At 34.5% G+C, this 22,271-nt stretch overlaps 1 protein-coding gene across 3 annotated transcripts in view; it reads left to right on the plus strand.

Annotated features, from left to right (window-relative positions):
- LOC117109947 (NT-3 growth factor receptor-like) overlaps positions 1 to 22,271 on the plus strand; it is a 60,144-nt gene that overhangs the window by 25,908 nt on the left and 11,965 nt on the right. For 2 of the 3 annotated variants that reach the window (XM_033252458.1, XM_033252449.1), the window contains exons 2-4: positions 9,065 to 9,139; positions 10,481 to 10,552; positions 11,549 to 11,620. In XM_033252458.1, the coding sequence (XP_033108349.1) occupies positions 9,065 to 9,139; positions 10,481 to 10,552; positions 11,549 to 11,620 (219 nt within the window). Of the gene's footprint in view, positions 1 to 6,893; positions 6,917 to 9,064; positions 9,140 to 10,480; positions 10,553 to 11,548; positions 11,621 to 22,271 lie in introns of those variants that run through there. The other variant, XM_033252467.1, reaches the window with a different exon arrangement.

A 22,271-nucleotide genomic window follows, 5' to 3' on the forward strand; every position in this document is an offset into this window, starting at 1 on the left:
ATTGTACGTATTGCGTTCGCGTTTTGGCCTGCAATATAGGTATAGGCTACCGGTATGCGATTTTTGGACTGAGACAAACAATATACCAAATCGTTTCATGCTATAGATGTTAACACATTCGTACGCTACTCTGCTTCTTCCACATGTCTTCGCACAAACACTAAGCTTAACGCAGATTGCGAAAATCAATACAATCATGGATTCCACAATGGAAGCAACTAAAGCTATGCTACATTGCCCAGCGATTTCATTAAGTATTTAAGCTCATAATTACATTAGAATTTCAATGTTAATACGGGCGCGAATCTTGTCCCAGACTCATCCGTTTTTCTTGAAATGCTCATTCCTGCTATGGTAATCCCGTCATTGTTTGCAAGCTGCATTTGGTCGAAATAGACAGCCACTATGCAACCAATTTTCTCTTAGATTGTAGTTGTTACATAATCATCATCATCATTATTATCATTCAGAATATTACATAATTGTTCGTTATCGTTATCATTATTGTTTTTTCGTAGAACTTGTCACCTATTTATTATATTGTTATTATCAGTATTGTTATAACTATTATTATAATTACAATTAATATTACTATTATTATTATTTATTAATATTAATCTTAATCGTTATTATTGGACACGACCGTAATAACATATTGGTATGAACATTTGCAGCAGTTGTGATTATATTGTAGACCTATCTAATATAATAAATGAATAGGCCTATATAAATATATAAATAGAGCAAACAACTTGCTCAACAACAAACATGAAAAACAACGGCAACTGCAAAGCCAGGCCTACAGTATTTTTAAACGAAACAACAGTGCATATAAATTACATATTCGGCCCAGTCTGATACAATGATGGTACATTGTAAATGCGATTGCAAATATTGAGAGGTTAAATGGTCGGGCAGACACTAACAGGACGGTATACTACGTAATCACGCAACGTTGCAAGTGATAGGGTAATTTGGCAACCATGAGAGAAGTACAGTAGGCCTACATACTCTACGCTGTTTAACTTTATTATATAGGCCTAGGCCTACTGTACCGTGAAACCTCGAATAGAAGCCCTGGGCTTCTTTTTTTGCGAACTTTGGATGGGCTTCTTTTCTGGGCTACTTTTGCAAATTAAAGAAGCGGGGAGGGGCTTCTTTCAAGATGAATGCTGTAAATTTTTGGAATTATTCATTAACCGGTATTTAATCACCTAAACTACTTTATAAGCCAAGCGTGTTTTTAACTTATTTAGTTTCTTTCAAATTCGTGTACAGTGTATGTAATATACTGTCTCGAAAGAAGCCCATACTATCTTGAAAAGAAGTGGGCTTCTTTTCGAGGCTACCTTTGCAAATGAAGAGAGGGGATTCACGTCGAGATTGGTTTTACGGTAGTTATTTTGTTCATGTTATGTGGATAGCCCTACCTCTTACTTCTATGATCAAGTAAGTTTTTGAATTATGATTATGACAGCACTCGCTAAGTGTCCCCATTAATGTCCACATGTCGTCTGGTGGGAAAATGTATCCCACTGATTGTTCGCATAAAGCAGTGCTCCTGTCATATTCGTACTGTATTAATAGCCTCATTGGAATGGTCTATAAAATATAGGCCTACACACTGATCATTGATTGTCGACTGGTGGGTGGGTGCGCCTTCTTTCCTTCACGCAATCATCGGGGCCATGGCATCAAGGGGCTTAGGGGCTTTGTTAATTTAGATCCCTGCTAATGATTTTCCTTAAACTTAGAAATCAAAAGCCAACGTATTAAAAACTAGTCACGATTGTTGCGGTGCATATTCGAGAGGGCGCTTTTCTATCATTCACGGTATTAATGTTGGTAATGATTATTAGGAATGTTATTATAATTATCAAACGATATATCCACTGACAACTAACTGATAAAATATTAGCCTATTATTATGGGGTAAACAAGTTTTTTGCGTAATTGAAAAAAAACAAACAAAAAAAACAAAACGATTATCTTGACAGGTATTATTGTTTGACCTATTTGACTTCTCTCGTTCAAAGTACTAGATATTATAATAATTATGTTGGTTTTACCGGGTGTATTACAGGTGACGAAAAATCCGCTGACTAAATGAGCAGTAAAAAAAAACCCATTACAAATAAGATTTTAAAAAATATTATTCGTGTTTTAATAGGTGTGACGTGTCCGTCGTATAGTAAACAGATTATGCGGTAGGTTATTTGTCGAAAGTGGATTGAACCCGTACTTCCGTGTGGTTGAACGAATATATTTGTACCCTAAACCTCACTAGTTTTTATAAGTCCCTATCAATCGCGCGTACAGTCAGTTCTACACGTGTCATATATAATTATGTTAAGCTGTAATCACATCATATAGAAGATCGTTCAAGTAGTTAATTTTTACAAATGAGTGCATGACGGTACGAAATTATTAACGATGTCCGTAAAAGTAGGCCTAATACGGGCGGAAAGTAGGCCTATGTAGAAACATATTTTTTTATATTTCGAACTATTATTCGGTAACATTAATTATTTCATTCATTGGTCAATGATAAAAAAATACATTTATATTGAAAATACATATGATTGAATATTTTCAAAGTCAGAACAATAATATCATAATAACAAATAGAACATTAAATGGATTAAAGTGAGTAGGCCTACAATAGTTAAACTTGTTTCATGTTGACCCCCAAACTTACTATACAAACATAAAACTTAAGTAAAATTCAAACACAAAGGCGAATATAGCCTATATGTATAGGCCTACATAAACAAGCTGAATTAAAAATATATAAATATTTATTTTGTATAAACTATATGCAAACGCTACGAGGCATAACCCTTGTTTCTGCGGACGTTTGAACGTGATACAACAGATTTCCCGCGTCGGCCATGAGTGACCAAAGCTTTGAAGTGACCTCGAAAGGGTTGGCATGGGCGACAGACCATGGTGCGATGATGAAATCGATAGATGATCAAGTGTCATACATAATTGATGTAAGTATGAGGGCGCTTTAACCACCTTAAACGGGTAACTGTCGATAAGTCGTTTAATTTAAAGTACATTTAGTTTGATGTCTATTTACAGCATAATGCCGTTATTGTGTATACGTTATCTACACATATTTTCGCATCGACTTTGGCCATTGGAGGATTATTATTATTATTAATTATTATTATTGTTATTATTATTAATTTTAATTATTATTAGTATTATTTTTATTATCATCACCATATCATTATCATTATTATTATTGTTGCTATTATCATTATTGTTGTTATCATTGGTATCTTCAGATGGTAGTATTTAAGTTAGTAAGATAGTGATGTACTGTAAAATAATAGTATAGATTCATGTGTATGATTATTACATAGAACATAGGCTAGGTGTAACAATCTGAAGTGCAAGTCAGTGGTATTGTCGAATAATGATAATAAAATATTTACGAGTAGAAATTATCAAAAGTCTGGAAAAATGCATTTCATGCATCTTGCATCTCGAAGCTTTCTTTCTACAAATACATGAATATTATAATTATAGAATTTATGTTGAAGTGAATACATGTTCTGGATTAACAGAATGAAATCTCAATTTCCAGCATCTTCGAGACGACTTCCCATTATTAGTCGTTGAGATACGTCGAGGCTTCCTCCTGTATCCTGCTAGTCGATATATTTTTTCAGTCTTGACACTGATCATCATTTCTTAGTTAATTACCATCGAGGATTCATAAACCAACCTAACTGACCTTATCAAGTCGATTGTAATATAAGCGTGCATAAATTTTGCTAAGATGCGACACGCAGAGAACGAATATCTATTAAAATCTCGGTCACGTGATGAACCGAATCTACGCCCTGTCGTGCCGTACCGCATCTAGTCCAGTCGTGTCAGTCCGTATTTATGACGCGTGTGGACCGTGTTGAGCCGCAAATATGGCCCCATATGTATGAATGTACTTTGGCTGCAAACAGTCCTTTTAATTATTCAGCATATAGTCACGAATGTTATCTTAAAGATTTATTGTGTTTCGAAGTCGCGATATAAAACTATGCACACAAGTTCACTTGAGTATGCACACCTTATAGGCTGCTCATACACTTATCATTGTAACATACCTTTATCCAGTTTTTGTAGGCCTATTAACCTCATGATTATCATGGCGAATGTTAATTCTGAATCGAACTTATCCTCATGCTTTATTATATTAACTGTGGTTAGACGTTCTCGTGTGGAACAAACCTCATCGATTATCATACTGTAGACCTATTAAGACGAAAAATACAAATATTTACCTAATTAGCAGGCTGTGAAGGCGCGGAAAAGACCTGTTTAGTAGGGCACGTGTGGTCCAAGTAAATTTTGTTTTTCATTTACTCATAATTTAAATTAGATACATTAGGAAAATGTTCAAAATGATTGGCAATATTTCACTGTGACGCTGAATGTGTGCAGTAAATCACACTTAAAGTGAAAATCAGGTCACGTGAGACAACGCGTGGCCCCCGCCACGCTGTCACCATGTTATCACGCTTCAAGCAAATACTGCTCAAGATGGTCACTGAAATTATTTTGAATTTCATGTTTATGGTAGGGAATAGCATACACTAGGCCCAGCATTGCCAGCCATTTCTCAACGTTACCATTTAAAATATTGTGGATAAAAACCACGTTCAATTTAAAATAACCCACCAATTAAACAGCTCTTTAATTCCGTCAAATATAATTGTGTATGACACAGAAAAGCTTTTCTCTTCGCGTATGGGGAAGTTATTCAATAAAAGCACCAGTTGCCTGATGATCAAATATATTTTAATATTTTTTAATAATTGTATTTCCATCCTTTATCAAAGGCCAACAACACGAAAGTATAGGAATCAGCTCAGAATAGTGCGCACTGGACATTGATGATTCGGACGATGTGAGGCAAGTTTCACGAAACCTTCCTACATCATCCCACGCCCATTGAACGAGTGTTTTTGTTTGTTTGTTTGTTTGTTTGTTTGTTTTTTTTGTTTTTTGTTTTGTTTTGTTTTTTGTTTTTTTGGTGGAACTCGTGTTATGAAGTTGTTTGAACGTCTAATTCATTCTAGAAATTTCAATATCGGCCACTCTTTGATTGGAAGTATTTGAGCGGAACTTATTAAGCAACAGCCGGGTTGAAACGTAAACACTAAATACAGTAATGTATAGGCGGCCTATTAATATTTTAGGAGAAATAGCAGAACATTTTGTGGACAACACCAGTTGACCCTGCGTCGATACTTTATAGGCCTACTGCTGTATTTGTGGACAACAATAGTATGTCGTGGTACTAGTTACTTAGGATGCTCAGACACATTAGTTTCCTAACAGTAGGCCTAGCCTAATTTGAGAAGTCCTGTTTAGTAACATGGTGGACAAAAAGATCTACTTGTACAGTAGGCTAAATAAGCAACAATCGTAGCATTTTGAGGAAAATGACAGACAATACGTTATAGAGGAAACAACGTCAATTGCATTTTATGGAAAAAGGGAGTTGATGCATTTGTAGTAGTGACAAAACTAAGATCCGGATAATGAACATCATTCGTTACAGTTAGTTCTCTTGCTCATTATTCGGATTCTCTATGCTCCCTACTAGATGGTGCGACAAATTGAGATGTATCGCTACATTAACATGCATTACCATAGTGATGTTCAGACATGCCATTCCCCATTACCATGCTTATAATGTGCTACATAATGTGTTCCGCACCGTAGTTGTTCGTCATTCATGTTGTACAGGGCGCTAATGTTAATAAGAGGGCAGCCAACAATCCTTTTACCATTATCACTTTATTTTTTTCATTCTGTTTTTTTTTTTCTTCATTCTGTTAATTTTTCATATATGTCACTGGCTTTATGCAGGATTTCCAGGTGTTCTTAAATGTTCGGTTCCTGTACATTCTTTAAAAGATGTGTTCTGTTTTGTTACATTCATTTTGTATATTTTATCCGCTCCGGTATCTTTTTCTTGTTGCTTTACCATGCTACTCATTTCATTCGCACTTCAATTCAATTCAATTCAATTTATTCGCCATTTGTTGAGCAACATTGGAATTGCCTAATATAACAATCACTACATTTACAGAAACAATCACAAATCTCAAGAACAAATAAATTAAATAACAAGAAAATCATCCATGAAAAATTACATTTTGATCATTCAACAGCCTGATAGCTGCAGGATAGAAGCTTTTTTGAAAATCTAGCCTTCCTAGCATGAACAGAACGGCATCGCCGACCACTGGGAAGGAATTCAAAGTACCTCGACTTTTAGTCCAACATTTGTTACCTCTCCATCTAATAATTACGATAATTTATTCAGTTATCAATTATTCATCATGCTTTATAATTCTAGTATTTTAATCTATTTCCTTGTGTTCTAGTATGAATAGTTACTTCAGGGTTCAATGTTTCGAGGTTTTCATTAGGCCCTCTGTATACTGAAACATTCACGATATAGATACGCATTTGTGTGCCGTGATTAATATACTGGGCAGTTGTTATGATTAACCAAAGATCAGCAAAAGATTAATGGTCCGTCTTAATAATGGGTTTCTGCAAATCAGAAAAACAATAAAGATAAAGACTCGAGTTGCTTCAGTCTGTTTATGTCGATCTGGACCCAATGCCTTTCAACGGTGTTTTGCGATTTAAGTCCTCCGAGAAATGGTATGTTAACGCTTTGCGGAATTGAGAAGATTTGTATATTTGTTGTTAATTTACATTACTCTAGTCTATAAAGCCAGGGTCTGGAGGAGCCTGGCTTTAATGAATAATGGTTTTGATTTCATTTAAAATCACAGGAATGTTGATTAGAGCCTACCGGTACCCTACGTTGATTATTCAGGCGAAATCATTACCATTTCGTTAAATTGAAAGAAATGAACTAGTAAGTAATGTCTGGAAAGTAAAGATGGATAGATAGTATGTTTAGGTATGTAGCGTTTTTCAACTAAAGATAGTGGGTGGATCGTTCTAATGAAGATTAACATTAATATAGCTATAATGCAAACCTTAACCAACAGTTAGAGTATTTTATAAATATGGTGAGGGCGATGTGTTGAATATGTGTTGGGAACAACTTAGGTTTTGTTCGGTTCCACTGCGTCATTCGATCTCATCTTCACCAAAATCCATTCAATTTCCTCCGATTTCATCAAGTTAATAATCCGTAAAGTAAAGCATTAAACATCTGAAGTGATGTGATCAGGTATGAACGATCAATCATATCATAAGATGATTTCAAATTAAGTACGGTAATCGTTTCGTTTATTTTGGGATCCAGCCACCTTACCATCTGCACAAGGTATAGTCTCAATCCAAGCCGGAACAAACACACTTTCTGATAATTTCCTAGACTTTGAAAATCAACTGAATCAACACCTCCTTGCTACCTTTTTCCTTTGATGTAAGCCGATGAATATTTGGAACAGGCGTCCGTCATTAGAAGTGCCTAGTAAAAAGCCAGTCCCAATTTACCTGTAACAACAGAGAACGACATAATAACCCTCTCCTACCGACCTTCTTACTGTGGATTTGTTTTTAAAGTAAAAAAATATAAAATATACCGTCTGTGAAAAATGATAATAATCATAATAATACGGGTCTAGTCAGACAGATGCCAATGGGCTTCTGTGTAGTAATGGGAACGAATACATTGGTTAAGTGTAGTTATACATCAAACAGACGAAACGTGAATCACGATAAATAGTTTCTACTTTACGTCGTCGGACATCGGCGTTGTTTACATATAGAATATACCTCCCTGGTTACATGATATCAGTTGTTTAAAATCACTCATAATTCATTTATCTTACGAAAAAGAATCTGCTTGACATGATCGTGCCAAGGAATGTAGTATTTTGAAGGGAAATGTTACATACGTTAGCCGTTAAATACGGTACGGTATACAACACTTATACGGTACGTATGACTTGCGGTCGCGTGGGGACCGCTGGAGACGGAAAGCAACCAGATCAGTCCGTCTCACACGACAAGAGGTGTATTACGCGTGTTTTCGCACTTTTGTTTAGTAGTAGCCTAGTTATTATTTTTAAAGCATATTAAAAGGCTTGTGGAATTAAAATAATAAGCTATAAGTCTTGTGAGGTCACGGTGATAAACGGGCGTAAAGTATGCTAAACTTTCTTTCAAAATACTTTGATCATGAAAATTGTGTTTTAACTAAATACTAACTTTAATAGCAAAAAGTCAGCATGACAATAAATATAGTAATATTAAAAACTATCCATGCGCTTCTAGTACAGTAATGAACACATTTTTTAAAATGGTTAAAGTAATAGACAAAGATGATGGACACCGTACCGTATATTTTACAAGAGTCAACACCCTCTCCGGGCAGAGAGGGTGTAGAGTACCTCAGCCCCACCATGGTTGGTGCTGAGGCAGGAAAATTTTTAATTATAGCACCTGCTCAGTGTGGCCGGAAATGGCTCTGCCATTTCCGGCCATAATTTTCCTTTCTACCCCACTTAAAATACTTAGGGGGCCTGGGACGGCTCTCCCCACGCCCTTAAATCCGACACTCATCTGGTTAATGAGCTTTCTTAACATCTTAACATATTTAAGTTTATTTTGCTGCACATAGTTATACCCATAGGCACTGGCTTTCGTAAGGAAATCGGTAATAAAGCGGTAAAAACATGCAAAATAATTGTGGTGAATTCCCAGAGATGGGTTAATTTGCGAGAAATTCTTGCTTGCTTGTGGGAGTGCGGGAGGGCGTTCCGATTTCCGGGAGACTCCCGCGAGTTCCTGGAGACTTGGACCCCTGGTAATTAAAATAAAAAAAGGTTTTCCTATGATTGCTTTCTCCCCGCCAAGGAACTCGTTACTGTTACTTGATCTTGACAAAGTAAGCACACCGACATATTTCACAATGTATTGAACCTTTAAAAGTATCTTTTTAAAGTATTCATGCTATGCTTTCTGCAGTCCGCTTAATAATTATGATTTATATTTTTTATTGATTGATTGATTATTCTTATTCTTTACTGTGCTTCCTTTTTATTTTCAGTGTGATAGAGAATCAAAATACGATAACACGGATTGACAATTTAACGCTGAGGGCGTTTCCTCGTCTAGAAATTCTGTAAGTTTAACTATTTTTAATGAAATGAATATATCTACGCACATTTGTCATAAGTATCATATGTAAAATATTCAGTAATTAATTTCTGTATTTAAGTTAGGTTCATTTGGTTTCAATTAAAAGTTAGAATAAGAAAAACAATTTTCTCCACAAACTTATTGGGCGTATTACTATTTTCAAGCAAAGACTAAAAACACACCTTTTCGCATTGCTTTTTAGTCTCTCCTGCATTTTTTTAAATTTATGAGCCTGCCAACTACGGTACTGCTTCAGCCAGCAGTATTTAAATTGCAGGAGAATGGTGCGGTGATTCGGTGCCTCTGTGTTGTTCTTTTTGGTTTTTTGGTTAGCTTAGGATATATCTTGGTTTAGTGTTTCCCTTTTTTCCTTTCGTTTCAATCAGCGCATAGAGACCTCGGTATTATGCGCTATATAAATTTCACTACATACTTACATTCATAGGCAATATGATACCGATCATCAATTTAATTATTTTTATAGTAAAATATCCGTGAATCATTCTTCTTCTTGTTTCTTTATTATCCAAAATACAAAATTTAAACATAAACAAAGGAAACAGATATGATATAACATACGGTATCCTTTACATAAAAGGAGGTTGAAAAGAGGCAACTTCATGCCTATCGAGCTCAACATCTAATAAAATCAAATTAATAGGTAAATTAAAACAAACGCTTCAATAATAGTACTGGTAATAATAACAGTAGGCCTAATAATAAGCTAAAAACATGCCATAGAGAAAAATCGAAATGGAAATCGAAGTAACAACCTTTTATTGTAGTAAAAATCTTTGAATTTGGTTTTGAAGGTGTTTCTAAACTAAACTAGCACTACCGGTATTAGTTTTTATCTGTTCATTATTGATAGTTGTTAACCTATACTTTTATTAGGTTATATCGATTGTTTCAAATAATATGTGTATAGGCCTATCCTTCATTTGATAATCAATCAAAATAACAGCCACACCTTCTTATCCACATATTCGGTTTAACCATAGAGCAAAGAACATTTCTATTAACGTTATTTGATAAAATATAAACAATAATCAACAATCATTATTTAGGTTTAATATTGACAAATAAATTAATTCGTTATGATTTATAGCTCACAGTGCTATAACTACAAATTGTTATTATGCCACTTTCCTTGTCACGTTAAATAAAGATTACAACATTGCCGTGTACGTCATATGGTGTACCGTATTATCTTTCTCCAATTTTTTTTTGCTTAAATCATTTAATATATATAAATATTATGTTAATTATTTAAAAATATGAAATGTCCTATTATTTCACATTTTACCGTATTCTTACGTTTCAGAAAACTTGCTAGGAATAATATAAAGGAGATAGACCATGATGCATTTGCTGGCAACAAGAAGCTGTCTAAGATGTGAGTAAATATTTGCCTAATTTCAACAACAATGGAAATATTTCACAAGTTGTAATGATCATAATTTTTATTTTGATAAGTATACTGTGTTCGAATATATAACTTGATGTTATCAATTTAAAATCGTGTCACAATAACTCTTCATCAAAACGTTTCTTTATTGTTCTTTATTATTTACCCTATATATATTTTTCTTAAGTACCAACTTCGCAAATTTTATAGAAATGTATAGTTAATTAATGAACGGATATATTGTAGAATATAGGAACTTGAAACTTTCCGCAACTTCTACAAATCCGACTTACCAATTCTTTTAGACGGACAACAATTGAAGACCATTGAAATTGCAGCACTGTTGGTCTATTAATTTGGATGTTTGGTAGTCGATGAGGCGAGATTATTTGGCGCGATAATTGATATTAAATTGGATGAATAGTTGTTATATTATTCACACCTCGATTTGTTCTTGTCAACTATTTGAAATATTCACAAAAGCGAGTCACAACCCGGGTGTGTTTGTTTAGCTGAAGATGACGACTTTCAGTTTATCGTCTGAAGCGCAAAAATGATATTTTTTTTCCACCTAAAATCGGGTGGGAAAGTTTGATTTCAATTTTGTTTGGAGTAATCACTGGAAATCATCTGTAAATATAATAATATAGCTAATGAAATATTCAACTTTATAGTACGGTATTCAAACATTGTCATAATTTATTGATAAAGAAACTAAAATAATTATATAAATAATAGGCTTAATATTATATAAATGTACATATATATTTATAATTACGACTAACGCTAAGGATTGAAATAAATTGTATATTGTCTATAATGATCATATAATGGTAATATTGAAATTAACAAATACATTCAGATTAGGCCTGTACGTACGGGTAACTGCCGCAAGTATGAATTCGTCGTAAGAATGGTTCACGGTAGGTCTACGTCCCGTCCATATTCTTATGATTTACGTCTTTGGTTTGTATTTTTCCCCAGAGAACTAGACCAAAACGACCTTAAATATGTACCATGGCAACCGTTTGCGTATCTGTTTAATCTCCAGGAATTGTAAGTACTCTAAAATGATTCAACTATTATGTATATTAAGGGCCTAACAGATTTATCGTAGGCAGTTGTTGCTTAGTGATTAAGATTCTCCCCTTTAAGTCACGGGGCCCTGGATCGAAATTTTTCCTGCGTAACTCCTACATTTTGAATCCATACTTTTGGCCTACGGAAGGCCTACGTGCCTTCATTTGTGTACGCTTTAACATTTCCTGTCTTTATAATGTTATACCTATTAAGTTTGATGTGGTTCTCAGGAACTTCCATTCAAAATTAAACTTGTACGCCTGAATATCTAAACGTAAATGTATAATGGTTTTTGTTGAACATCACATATTCGGATTTGGTCCATAAGGAGCAGTGTTGCCACAGTTCCGATTTTACCGTGGTCAGTACAACGGGTCGGGTGACTCTCCCCTTTTTCCGTCACACATTATGTTCTGTGGTAATGCATGCGGGAGAAACGGCCTCATGTCCCACCTTAATGACGGCGTAATTAGAGCACACTTGACCAAGGACACAAGTATAAGAACAGAAATGATAGGTTTCGTGTGTTGTTAACAAGGCCCTGATAATGAATATAGTTATATTTAACATAGTATGACTTGTGAACGCGTATGGTGTTATGTTTCGATTCCATATGGTTCAAAGCCTACACTGATTCTCGATTCCCTAACAACAATCACTCGCTGTTATTATCATTACTTGTCTACATCTTTGCTAAATGGATATGCTTCAGTAATTTCGGATGCGTAATTTCTTACTAATAATCTCCTTGATGTGAAAAACTTGCATTAAAATTGCCCAACAAAACTGACTAACAACAGCTGTTGGTCATCGGCATATATAATGTCGGCTTCGGCGGAAACGGGGTCTCACCATTCTCGCGACTTTGATGTGCAAGCAGTGTAAGGAACGGCCTGTGTGACACGCATCTAAGCATGTTTGAGTGTGAAATTGATTCCACTTCACGCTGGGGTTTACCACGTGGGTCATGCGCAATGTACCGTTGGCCATGGGCGCATGGCCAACGGCTTTCTTACTAACGTGTACGGCTTCCTATTAGTACTAGTAGACCTCTTTGTGTGAACACATACAATCATGAACTGGGTGGCCTACACCTGATTCGCATAATTGGGTGACAATGACAATGAAAAAAAAAAGAATACGCATAATAATGATCAGTTATAAAATAAGGAGTCTTGTTTTCAACTATTACAAATCGAACATGACCAAATCATCGAGTACTAAGTCTACATACGCGTTTACGACTCTGTACCCTTTTTATTGACACTTTTCCGCTAAATTATCGCAAAACAGTTGTTGAATGCTTTTAGTTAAAGGCGAGTAACGCGCGTGGTTAAATATACGTAATGCAATGTGTTGTCCCTGTTAACTTTTGTAGTGAGGCATCAGGTAAAGTAAACGATACCCTAGCCATGTCCGTACTGCGTATGTTCAAATTATCCGCTTAATGAGCCATGGACAATAGGTTGATGACGCTCCTGTGGATATGTTCTTTGTTTTCAAACGGGACCGAGCTGTCATAAGTTTTCCATATAGCTTGGCCTTTGGCTTAAGTTGCTTGACCACGGACATTAGCCTGGCGATAGCGTAATATGTCAAGCTGGGACGTAGTTAATGTTATTATAAATGCTTTAGTTCTGTCCCTGATTGCCGACCATACTGGCCACAGATGTTGATAATGCCGTACTGGATAAATCTTAGGCGTGTTTGCTTCCCCATCAATTGGTGGCGCTATTCAAATATTGTCTTGCCGTTGCTTTTACTGTTCTGTAAAAAAAGTCCAGTCAAACAACTAAGGAAAGAAGAAAGTATATTAGGAAAGCTGCAGAATAACAAAGATATATTATATAATACCTCAATGTGAATAATTAAAATAACCAATAAGTAGTAACTATGTACGCATTGCTAATCTATATAGCTGAACTGTCAATAACGCGAGCGGATTAGGCCTATCTAACATTGCACGTTTCATTTAAATAAACTAACGTAATGTGAAACATTTTAAATACTGATACAAACAACAGATTTTATTTCTTTTACTACTCATATTGCATATTTCGGCCATGTAAGTGACTCACGTGTCTTTAACACGCGCCAGTAAGAGTGTGCGCGGCGTCTGTTGTCAAGAAAACATGTGACTACGATAGTGTAGCAATCTTGATAGCCACTAGGGAGTAGTCAGCTCATTCGGTTGAACTAAACAAAGCTTTATCTATCGCTTAAGTACTCTTAACCATCTTACCCGCTTTTAGTATGCTTTCAACAAGTCATTTAGCAGAATCAACTACCATTGTTTGTTTTAGATTAATAGTGGCCTGTTTTGTCGGAACAGCCAAAGCAACGGTGTTGCCTCTTTCAAGGATTTTGACCTAATAACTGATATGCATAATTTTTAGTGATTAGAAATGTAAATCTTGCTCGCCTTCGAATAATATAATGGTTTTAATAGGTAATTACACGCCCACAATGTTATTCAATCGGAAGTATTTAAATGACTGCAGTACAAAGGTGGTAGAGTGGTGGTGCTGAATATGATAATAATATAAATAAGATATGACAACTTATGACTATAGTGATTGTAGCGTTAACGATTAGTATTTAGTGTTTTTATTATTATTACCATCATTATCATCATCACGTCATCATCATCATCATCATCATACGCCATTGTAACGCGCAAAAGTATTAAAAAAAATATATGAAAAGTATTCACGTCTAGGAAGCTACAGGGTATGGTCAGGCATATATTTTAATTCGTTTATTATGAGTCTGATGATAAGTACAACATTTAAAATGAAAGGATAATGCAACATTCACGTTTTTCGGCCGTGTATAGATGGTTGTCTCTTTTGGGCTAATACGATCGCTGTATGTGGCGGGCCAATTTATGTGTTATTTTCATTGTATATCGTTTTAGGTCCTATCACGTGGGCTGATGTAAACAATAATAACCTTCATTTTCATTCATATACATAACATATGCCTATCTGGTAATGTTATAACTTATCATGTTTCCTTCCGTATTCTTGTAAAAAAAAATGCGAATAATAACTTTCCTATAATGTTGCTGAATATTTTTCCAAAAACCAAATCCAATATATGGTTCCAATAGGCACTGTAACTATCGTTGTGAGTCGCCCTCATACGGTACCGTAAGCTACTTATTACTATCACGGTTCTACGAATACAACTTGACTACTGCTCACTAGGCTAATGACAAAGCTGTATGTGGCCAAATATATGTGTTATGTTCATTGTATATCGTTTTAGTTCCTATCATGTGGACTGATGCAAACAGTAATAACCTTCATTCTCATATACATATATGCCTATCTGGTAATGTTTTAACTTATGTTTCCTCACGTATTCTTGTAACAAAAAATATATGAATAATAATTTCCCTATAATGTTGATGAATACTTTTCCAAAAACCAAATCCATGGTTCCAATAGGCACTGTAACTGTCGTTGTGCGTCGCCCTCGTATCCGGTAAGCTACTTTCCCCATTAAACCATGAATATACATTTTTTTAATTATCCGAATACAACTTGACTGCTCTCGTATACTGAATGCTGTATGTTGGTGAATATGATATCGATGATTATGATGATAAGGTTAAAGATTATGATGACGAGGATGGTGGTCATGATGATGATGGTGATCATACGATGACAATGACGATGATAACGACGACAAAAAACGATACCAACAACAACGACATCATTAACAGTAATATTGCTTTTGTTAATGCTTAATCTTTCAATCTTTCGACAAGCAAAATGTAAAAACAAGAAAAAACAAAACATGTGCTTGTCTGGACGATAAACAAAACTTTAAATCTGTCATCTCAAGATGTTCCATATCCATTTTTGAAAAGAAAAAAAGAAAACATGCGATAATAATGTAAGTTATAGACATAGTCACTAGCCAAAGAACTGAAATAAATGCTGCGCAAACTTAAACAACAACATTAAAGAAACACACACGGTTTTAAACTAATTAGTAATAGCCTGCATTGTGTATATGAGTTGCATTTGCATTCGATGTAGGACCAATGATAATAAATTTTAGAATTTTAAAAAGGTATCTTCGCTTATCAATCAATATGTGTAATTTGTTACACATATTGATTTGCGGTTCTTTTACTGTCACGTTTAATACCTATTACTGTACTATTCCTATTTGTAGGTCTTTTTGTATAGGGGTAAAATACATATTGTTATTTTGTATATCAATTTGCGAGTATGTATAATTAATTATATTTATAGATCCAAATGTTTAAATTGTTTTGTCTTTGTAATTGCTGTGCTTTTGTACTTTTAAGTTTGCCTGATTTCGTTTTCCTGGCTTACTGCTTTTGTTTTTGTTGTCAGCAAAATGGATTGAAAATAAATAAACGTCAAGAAATAAAGGCATGAAGGGATAACAATGAATAGCCCTAGACTAGCATAGAGTTGAGGAATGTAAAAGTACGAAATTACAGAATGCTGAGCATTACGTTTTAGTGCAGGCATATGTAATTTGTGGCTTCCCTTATAATGCCATATGTGAGAGGCAGGCGATTTATTATATCAAGCAGGCCTAATGCCAAATGAATAACATAATTTTGAGTTTTCTAAACGTCTGAGCGTAGCATATAAGAGTTCATGTTACTGAACAGAAATACGGTACAAAACTTTAACCCATTCTCGTTTTAGGATTTCCATTCAAACATTAGTTAAGGTGCGACATACAGTATAAGTCTATCGTTTCTTGATAATACTGTAGAGCGTTGATCCTACAAACTGCAAATTAAATTGTTGCGCATTGTAATTTAGCTCGTTTTGAAGAGATCTAACCGCAAAACCATATCAGAACCATCAAGAACACTATATATGTCAAATAGGCCTACCGGTACTACTATAACTAGGCCTTTTTGAGTAAAGATGTATTGTCCCATGCTAAATACCAAAAAAATCATAAAAATATTTGTTGAAATTAACTTGCCCATTTTAAAGTAACATAAAAGTAATCAACTTGAATATAGAAAGTAGTGTATTTAAAAAATGTCTACCCATCAGTTTACAACGAAAAATGATAGAAACACTTCCAGTCACTGGAAGTGTTTTATTATTTTTATTATAATTTTTTTGGTTTAAAAATCAGGGTACACATTTTTTTTAAATTCAATCATTTTTATGCGCAAGTTAATAATTTTTATGCTATTGCAATATGAGCAAGTTTATTTCAAAATTATTTTTTATGATTTGTTGACATTAGCAAGGGACAATACATCTTTATTATTAGTTCAGCGTACTGTACTACAAACAGCAGGCCTATAACTTTCGTTTTGCTTTTCAGAAATAAAGTTAAAGTTAGTTCTATCTTGAACTTAGTACATTAGTATTTAAGGCAGTTAATAGAATCTGATTTACTTTGTTATTGCATCATTAAAATTGTTGAGCGTCACGTAGCGTTGACAATTTCAAGATTTATTACGTATGTGAGTAAAAAAGAATTCAGCGTTGTTAAGCGATGCTCTCTATCGCGCGAGTAGTCTGTTATACGGTCATACACATTGTATAATTATTTTAATTAGTTTACGCTCTGCCTCAACCAATCAATGTTGAATAGCTAAGGATGTCTGCACTCAAAACTGTGCTTGTTTTAATGGGCGGCGTGAGTGCAGACGTCAGTTTGCCAGAATATTCCTTTTAAGAGAGCATTGTGTCAATCATGATGATTTGTAGCGCTGTCACTGAGCCCATCGTTAATTATTTATTAGTGCCGTTTGTACACATTGGATTAGTCCTTAGCAAGTCTAATGTCAAACGAGCATTGGAATTTGGAATTCTCCGAATGAAATATTGTTGATTTAAAAAAATTTTTGTAACTGCTTTTGATTCGATTTATTGTTGGTTTTAGAATGTTTATGTTTTTATTTGATGTTTTTAAAATAATATTGTTTGTGTGTCTTCATTTATTTCAAATGCAATATACAACATGCAAAAGAGTTGTTTGCTTAATCTTTGAAAAATCTTCATATATATATATTTCATTTTGAATTACTTATAGTACCGTACACCTATACTAGAATTTCCCACACTTGTACACGTGTTGCTCTTAGCGAATTATTGATTCCAGTTGCGTTCTGCGTCTTGTGAAGCCTCCTGCCGAGGCCATAGGCTATATCTTGCTAAAAATAATTAAATATTATTGGTTTAAAGCATGCAAGGTCCAAAATGGTCATCTTTGCTCTGGATACATCATTTTGTAAGACTTTCCCCCTAAGTAAGTGTAAGGGCATAGAAACTTCTTCAAGTTGGGCAGGGTACTCATTGGCAGAGGTTGTAGAATTCCAACACCTCAGCTCCTCATTGTTTGGCTAAAGTGCAAACAAAATAATATGGCATTTCTAGCCGCTGTAAATTACACTTTTCTCGGACCTAATTTCGACGAAAAGTATGGAATTGGAGGTTTTATTAAAAAAAAAACCGGAGGAATCTGAGTGTTTAAACTCTTGATCATATCGTTAACACTGGGGCGAATGCAAGATTTGGTTGTAAGGGTTACGTGAGAATCTACACCACCTTATCCACTACATAGTTGGGGCTGAGGTTCCCTCTATCAAGGTGCCCGGAAATTGCACTCTCGTACCGGTACTTTAAAAATCTTACCGGTACTATGTTTCATAATGATAAAAATAATATATCAACAATACAATACAACAATCATTTTCTTAATACAATTTGGGGAAGGGGTGGGTGCGGTCTCAACCCCCCCCCCCTTACATCCGTCCTAGGGAATGTATGAGTCTCTATGGACATTTTTCAAGGAAAGAAATTATCGAATAGAATTTTCTTTATTTCTTAGTTTATTGTTTAATTGATCTTCAAGCGTATTTGAAATACTACCACATTAATTTTCATTTCATAGAATACTCTATTCCTCCTGAAATAATTTCCGCGGTGCTTGTTCCACCTTCTGTCATTCCACCCTCTGTTTCTTTCTGTTGTGTTTACGGTACACTGGATTAATATCACGTTAATGGTCGTATCCATATTCATAGTAAAAGATGACTAGAGGGCATTTCGAGATCATTGATCACGTGACGAATATAAGTAGGTTTTTACCTCACAATTGTAAAGCTATATCGAAGCCATCATTTCCAGCCAACGTAACATGAGTCACCGAGGAAATATCTTTGCTTAACATTTATCTTCTAAATTAGCATCGAATTTGTTTTTGGCGAAATAATTAATAATCTTGGAATGCTCGTATGAGAGATTTTACAGTTTTCTTTAAATCCCAAAGGAGCGGAAGTGGGTCACTAAGGACTGATGTAGTTCAAAGAAACCTCGATATTAGGAAGAGAATTTCGGCTTTTATTTAGAAACAGATGTAACGTCAACCACAGGACACTACTAATTATCGGATGGTATTTCATTGGTATTTCATTTCAAAATTCAAGATTTACATATTCTATCCAGTCCTTGACGCTAACCTCCTTTCCCACAAGAAGGGGTACTTTTATTGTTGACGTCATATTCAAAACAAAGAGAAATTTACTAAAAAAAATATACATTATTACGCCATTTGTCGAGACACATGCAAATGTTTATTCGAAATGATACAGCGATAATAATTCTGGTTTTATGGCGCCGTTTTCACAACCTCGAGGCGCTTAATAACAACATAGAGAAGAAAATAAACTATATTTGTACAAATGTACAGTTAATTATTTAACCAATATTTTGGGTTTTAGTTTAATTTAATTAAGCTTAACAATTATTTTGATGATTGTTAATAAATATTACAATAGTTTGGTAATTGTAATGATTTATTCTCGGCCCACACAGCAATTCTTATAGAAATATGAAAATGCTAAGTATACTGTTCTACATCTTACCCCACGATATTAATGGATGCATAAACGAAGTATTGACATAGGATTTGACTGTATCTGTCGATTAAATGACGATTGTTGAGGAAGTGTTAAGTGACCTGTCTTTTTTTTTCCGTGTTTCTAAGATGATTTATGTAATATACGAAAATCGGAGAGTCATTTTGACTTTCCGTAATTCACGGAATTTATATTATAAGCAATATAAGCATGCAGATATGACTCACGTGACTCAGACAGGTTCAATTTGTCACATTAGAAAAAATAAAGCAATAATGCAATAATAATAATATAATATTAATAATGATAATAATAATATTACATTTATATAGCGCATATTGCCGGAGCTTCTATGTACTTAGGTATATTGGTGAATGTTGTATTTTAAATAGGCCTACATTATAATTATTTTCATCATCATCGTCGTCATTCCCATCATTATCATCAACAACATCATCACTATTATTCCCATCATTTCAATAATCAATATTTATGATTACCATGATGGTCACTGCGTTCACTGCATAATCATCTTCATCATCATCATCGTCGTTATCATGATAATGATAATCATGATGGCGGTCATCATCAGCAGGAATAGCAACAAAAGTAATACCATCATTGTTAGCAATAACACCATCACCACCACCACCGCCTGATCACTCTCGTTAGAATCACAATGAATGGTGATAATAATGGCATCAACCTCATCATCATAGTTTAGTTTTGTCATCATCATCATCGTCGTAATCAATATTATTATCAACATCGTCGTCGTCGTCATTATTATTATGGTACCTTTGTGAATAATCTACATTTATTATTATTTATCCTCCTATATATTAATTCCATCAGTTTATGTTTTTGTTTATATAGCTGTTTCATTTCCACCAGGGTGTATACAAGTATGTAGGCAAATAAGCGCGTCACTTTTTGTTCTGATTCATCATTAAAATGTGCCACAGTGATCTTTAAGCCTTGTAGTTTATCGCACGCACGTGTCGTATTTTTTAAGGTTTTGTACAGGTATACGGAAATGTGCTCCCATGCGTTAGTCACCGGCAATTATGAACGGTTCGTGCCTAAGTTCATTAAACTCTCAGTCGGCTATTGTATTATTGACCCGTATTTGTGTAATGTCCATACTTACTAGTTTTATTTATATTTTATCAGAACTTTATTTTCTTTGATAAGTCAAATTAAATTAGAATAGCCTATGTTTTTTTTGCTGAATCGTCTGCTGAATAACGGGGTAAATTCAGAGACTCATTTATCGATGGCTTATCTGTTTATACAATCATTAAGTGATTGAAGGATAATTTTATGTGATATGTGATCACGTGATGGTTATAGCGTATCTTTATATTAATTAATTTTATCCTAATAAGATGACTTTTATTAGCGCATGCGCGTAATGGGTTTCTTGTCACGTCGAATTGATATTAAATAGGTAGCGGGGATTGTGGAATAAGACAGACGCTATCGGTTAATGAATCCTCTCGCATTTAAGGAATTCAATGTTAAATAAATAAATGTAATTTAGTTATAGATATAACGCATGTTAACAGGCCTACGGGCGACCTATCTATAAAGATGTGTATTTTTCGTAGAATAACTTGAAATACTCAGGCTCATGCGTAAGCCTGATAAAGGCCTATTATAAATCCATAGGATTCTTGATTATTCATATAGGCCTACTATATAACTCCAACAAAATTTTGTGAAGGCATAGGCCCTAATTATGTAATTTAGTAAGGTATTGATTCACGATTTTTCTTTGTTTCATATCCAAATCTGCAAGCGTTGACTCGGTACCGGTAGTCGGGCCTATTATTAAGTTGTGGGTGGGTAGAGAGTCGTATTCCGGTTTCATTCAATATCTTAAATTAAGCTCTCCGTTTTTTATTATCCGTCGAGGTAGGCCTACTATATTTATATCTGACTAGTAGGCCAACGTCATGATGCAGCACCGTATACTAATCGGCCTTCTGTAGTCTTAATGCTTAGAATCTGCAATATGAAACAAATACGCTGTGTGAATGTGATGGCTTAATAAGAAACGTTATAAACATGTGCGCAATGAAAATTAGGATTGCCTTTGGGATGTATATGATTTCATTACATAATTTTCCAGTTCCCTCAAATTTTGTCTCAACCTATGTTTCATCAAACCAAAAATGTTTTTTTTTTAAATTACTAAATGATACTTTTAATGACAAATGATACGTTTAATGACGCGTCATGAAGTGTTTGACACTAACATATAGCATTTACTCAAACTAATACATGTTGAAGTTCGCAAGAACGGTTTAAAAAATGGTGGATCGACAAAAATAACAAAATCTGGCACAGTAAACTGAAAATGCAATGAATAACATAAATTGAAACGTAACAGAAGAGGAATCTGACAAAGAAAGAAAAAAAAAACTCAGCCTCCACCGTGACTCGAACATAACAACCACCTGACCACGAAGGCACTGTGGTGCTTCAAGCGTTCGATAGAACCTGAGTTCTTTTAATCCTTTAACGTGTCTAACGTCATGATTTTGATATAGCGCGCATGTGTGCTCCAAGTAAATAAAATGTAAAAACAATGAATAGACGATGTACAATCATTAAAAGTTGATAAAGATATGCGTTCTATTTTATTATATTTTAATAAATTTGAGTTCCGCATGTCAACATTAAATGATTGCTTGTTTTTCACACTCGCAGATCCTTTAACGTTCAAAATGTATATATATA

Source organism: Anneissia japonica, unplaced genomic scaffold (genome assembly GCF_011630105.1).
Source record: "Anneissia japonica isolate Jap-2015-1 unplaced genomic scaffold, ASM1163010v1 scaffold1511_len2985839_cov193, whole genome shotgun sequence".
NCBI classification, from domain to species: Eukaryota; Metazoa; Echinodermata; class Crinoidea; order Comatulida; family Comatulidae; genus Anneissia; species Anneissia japonica.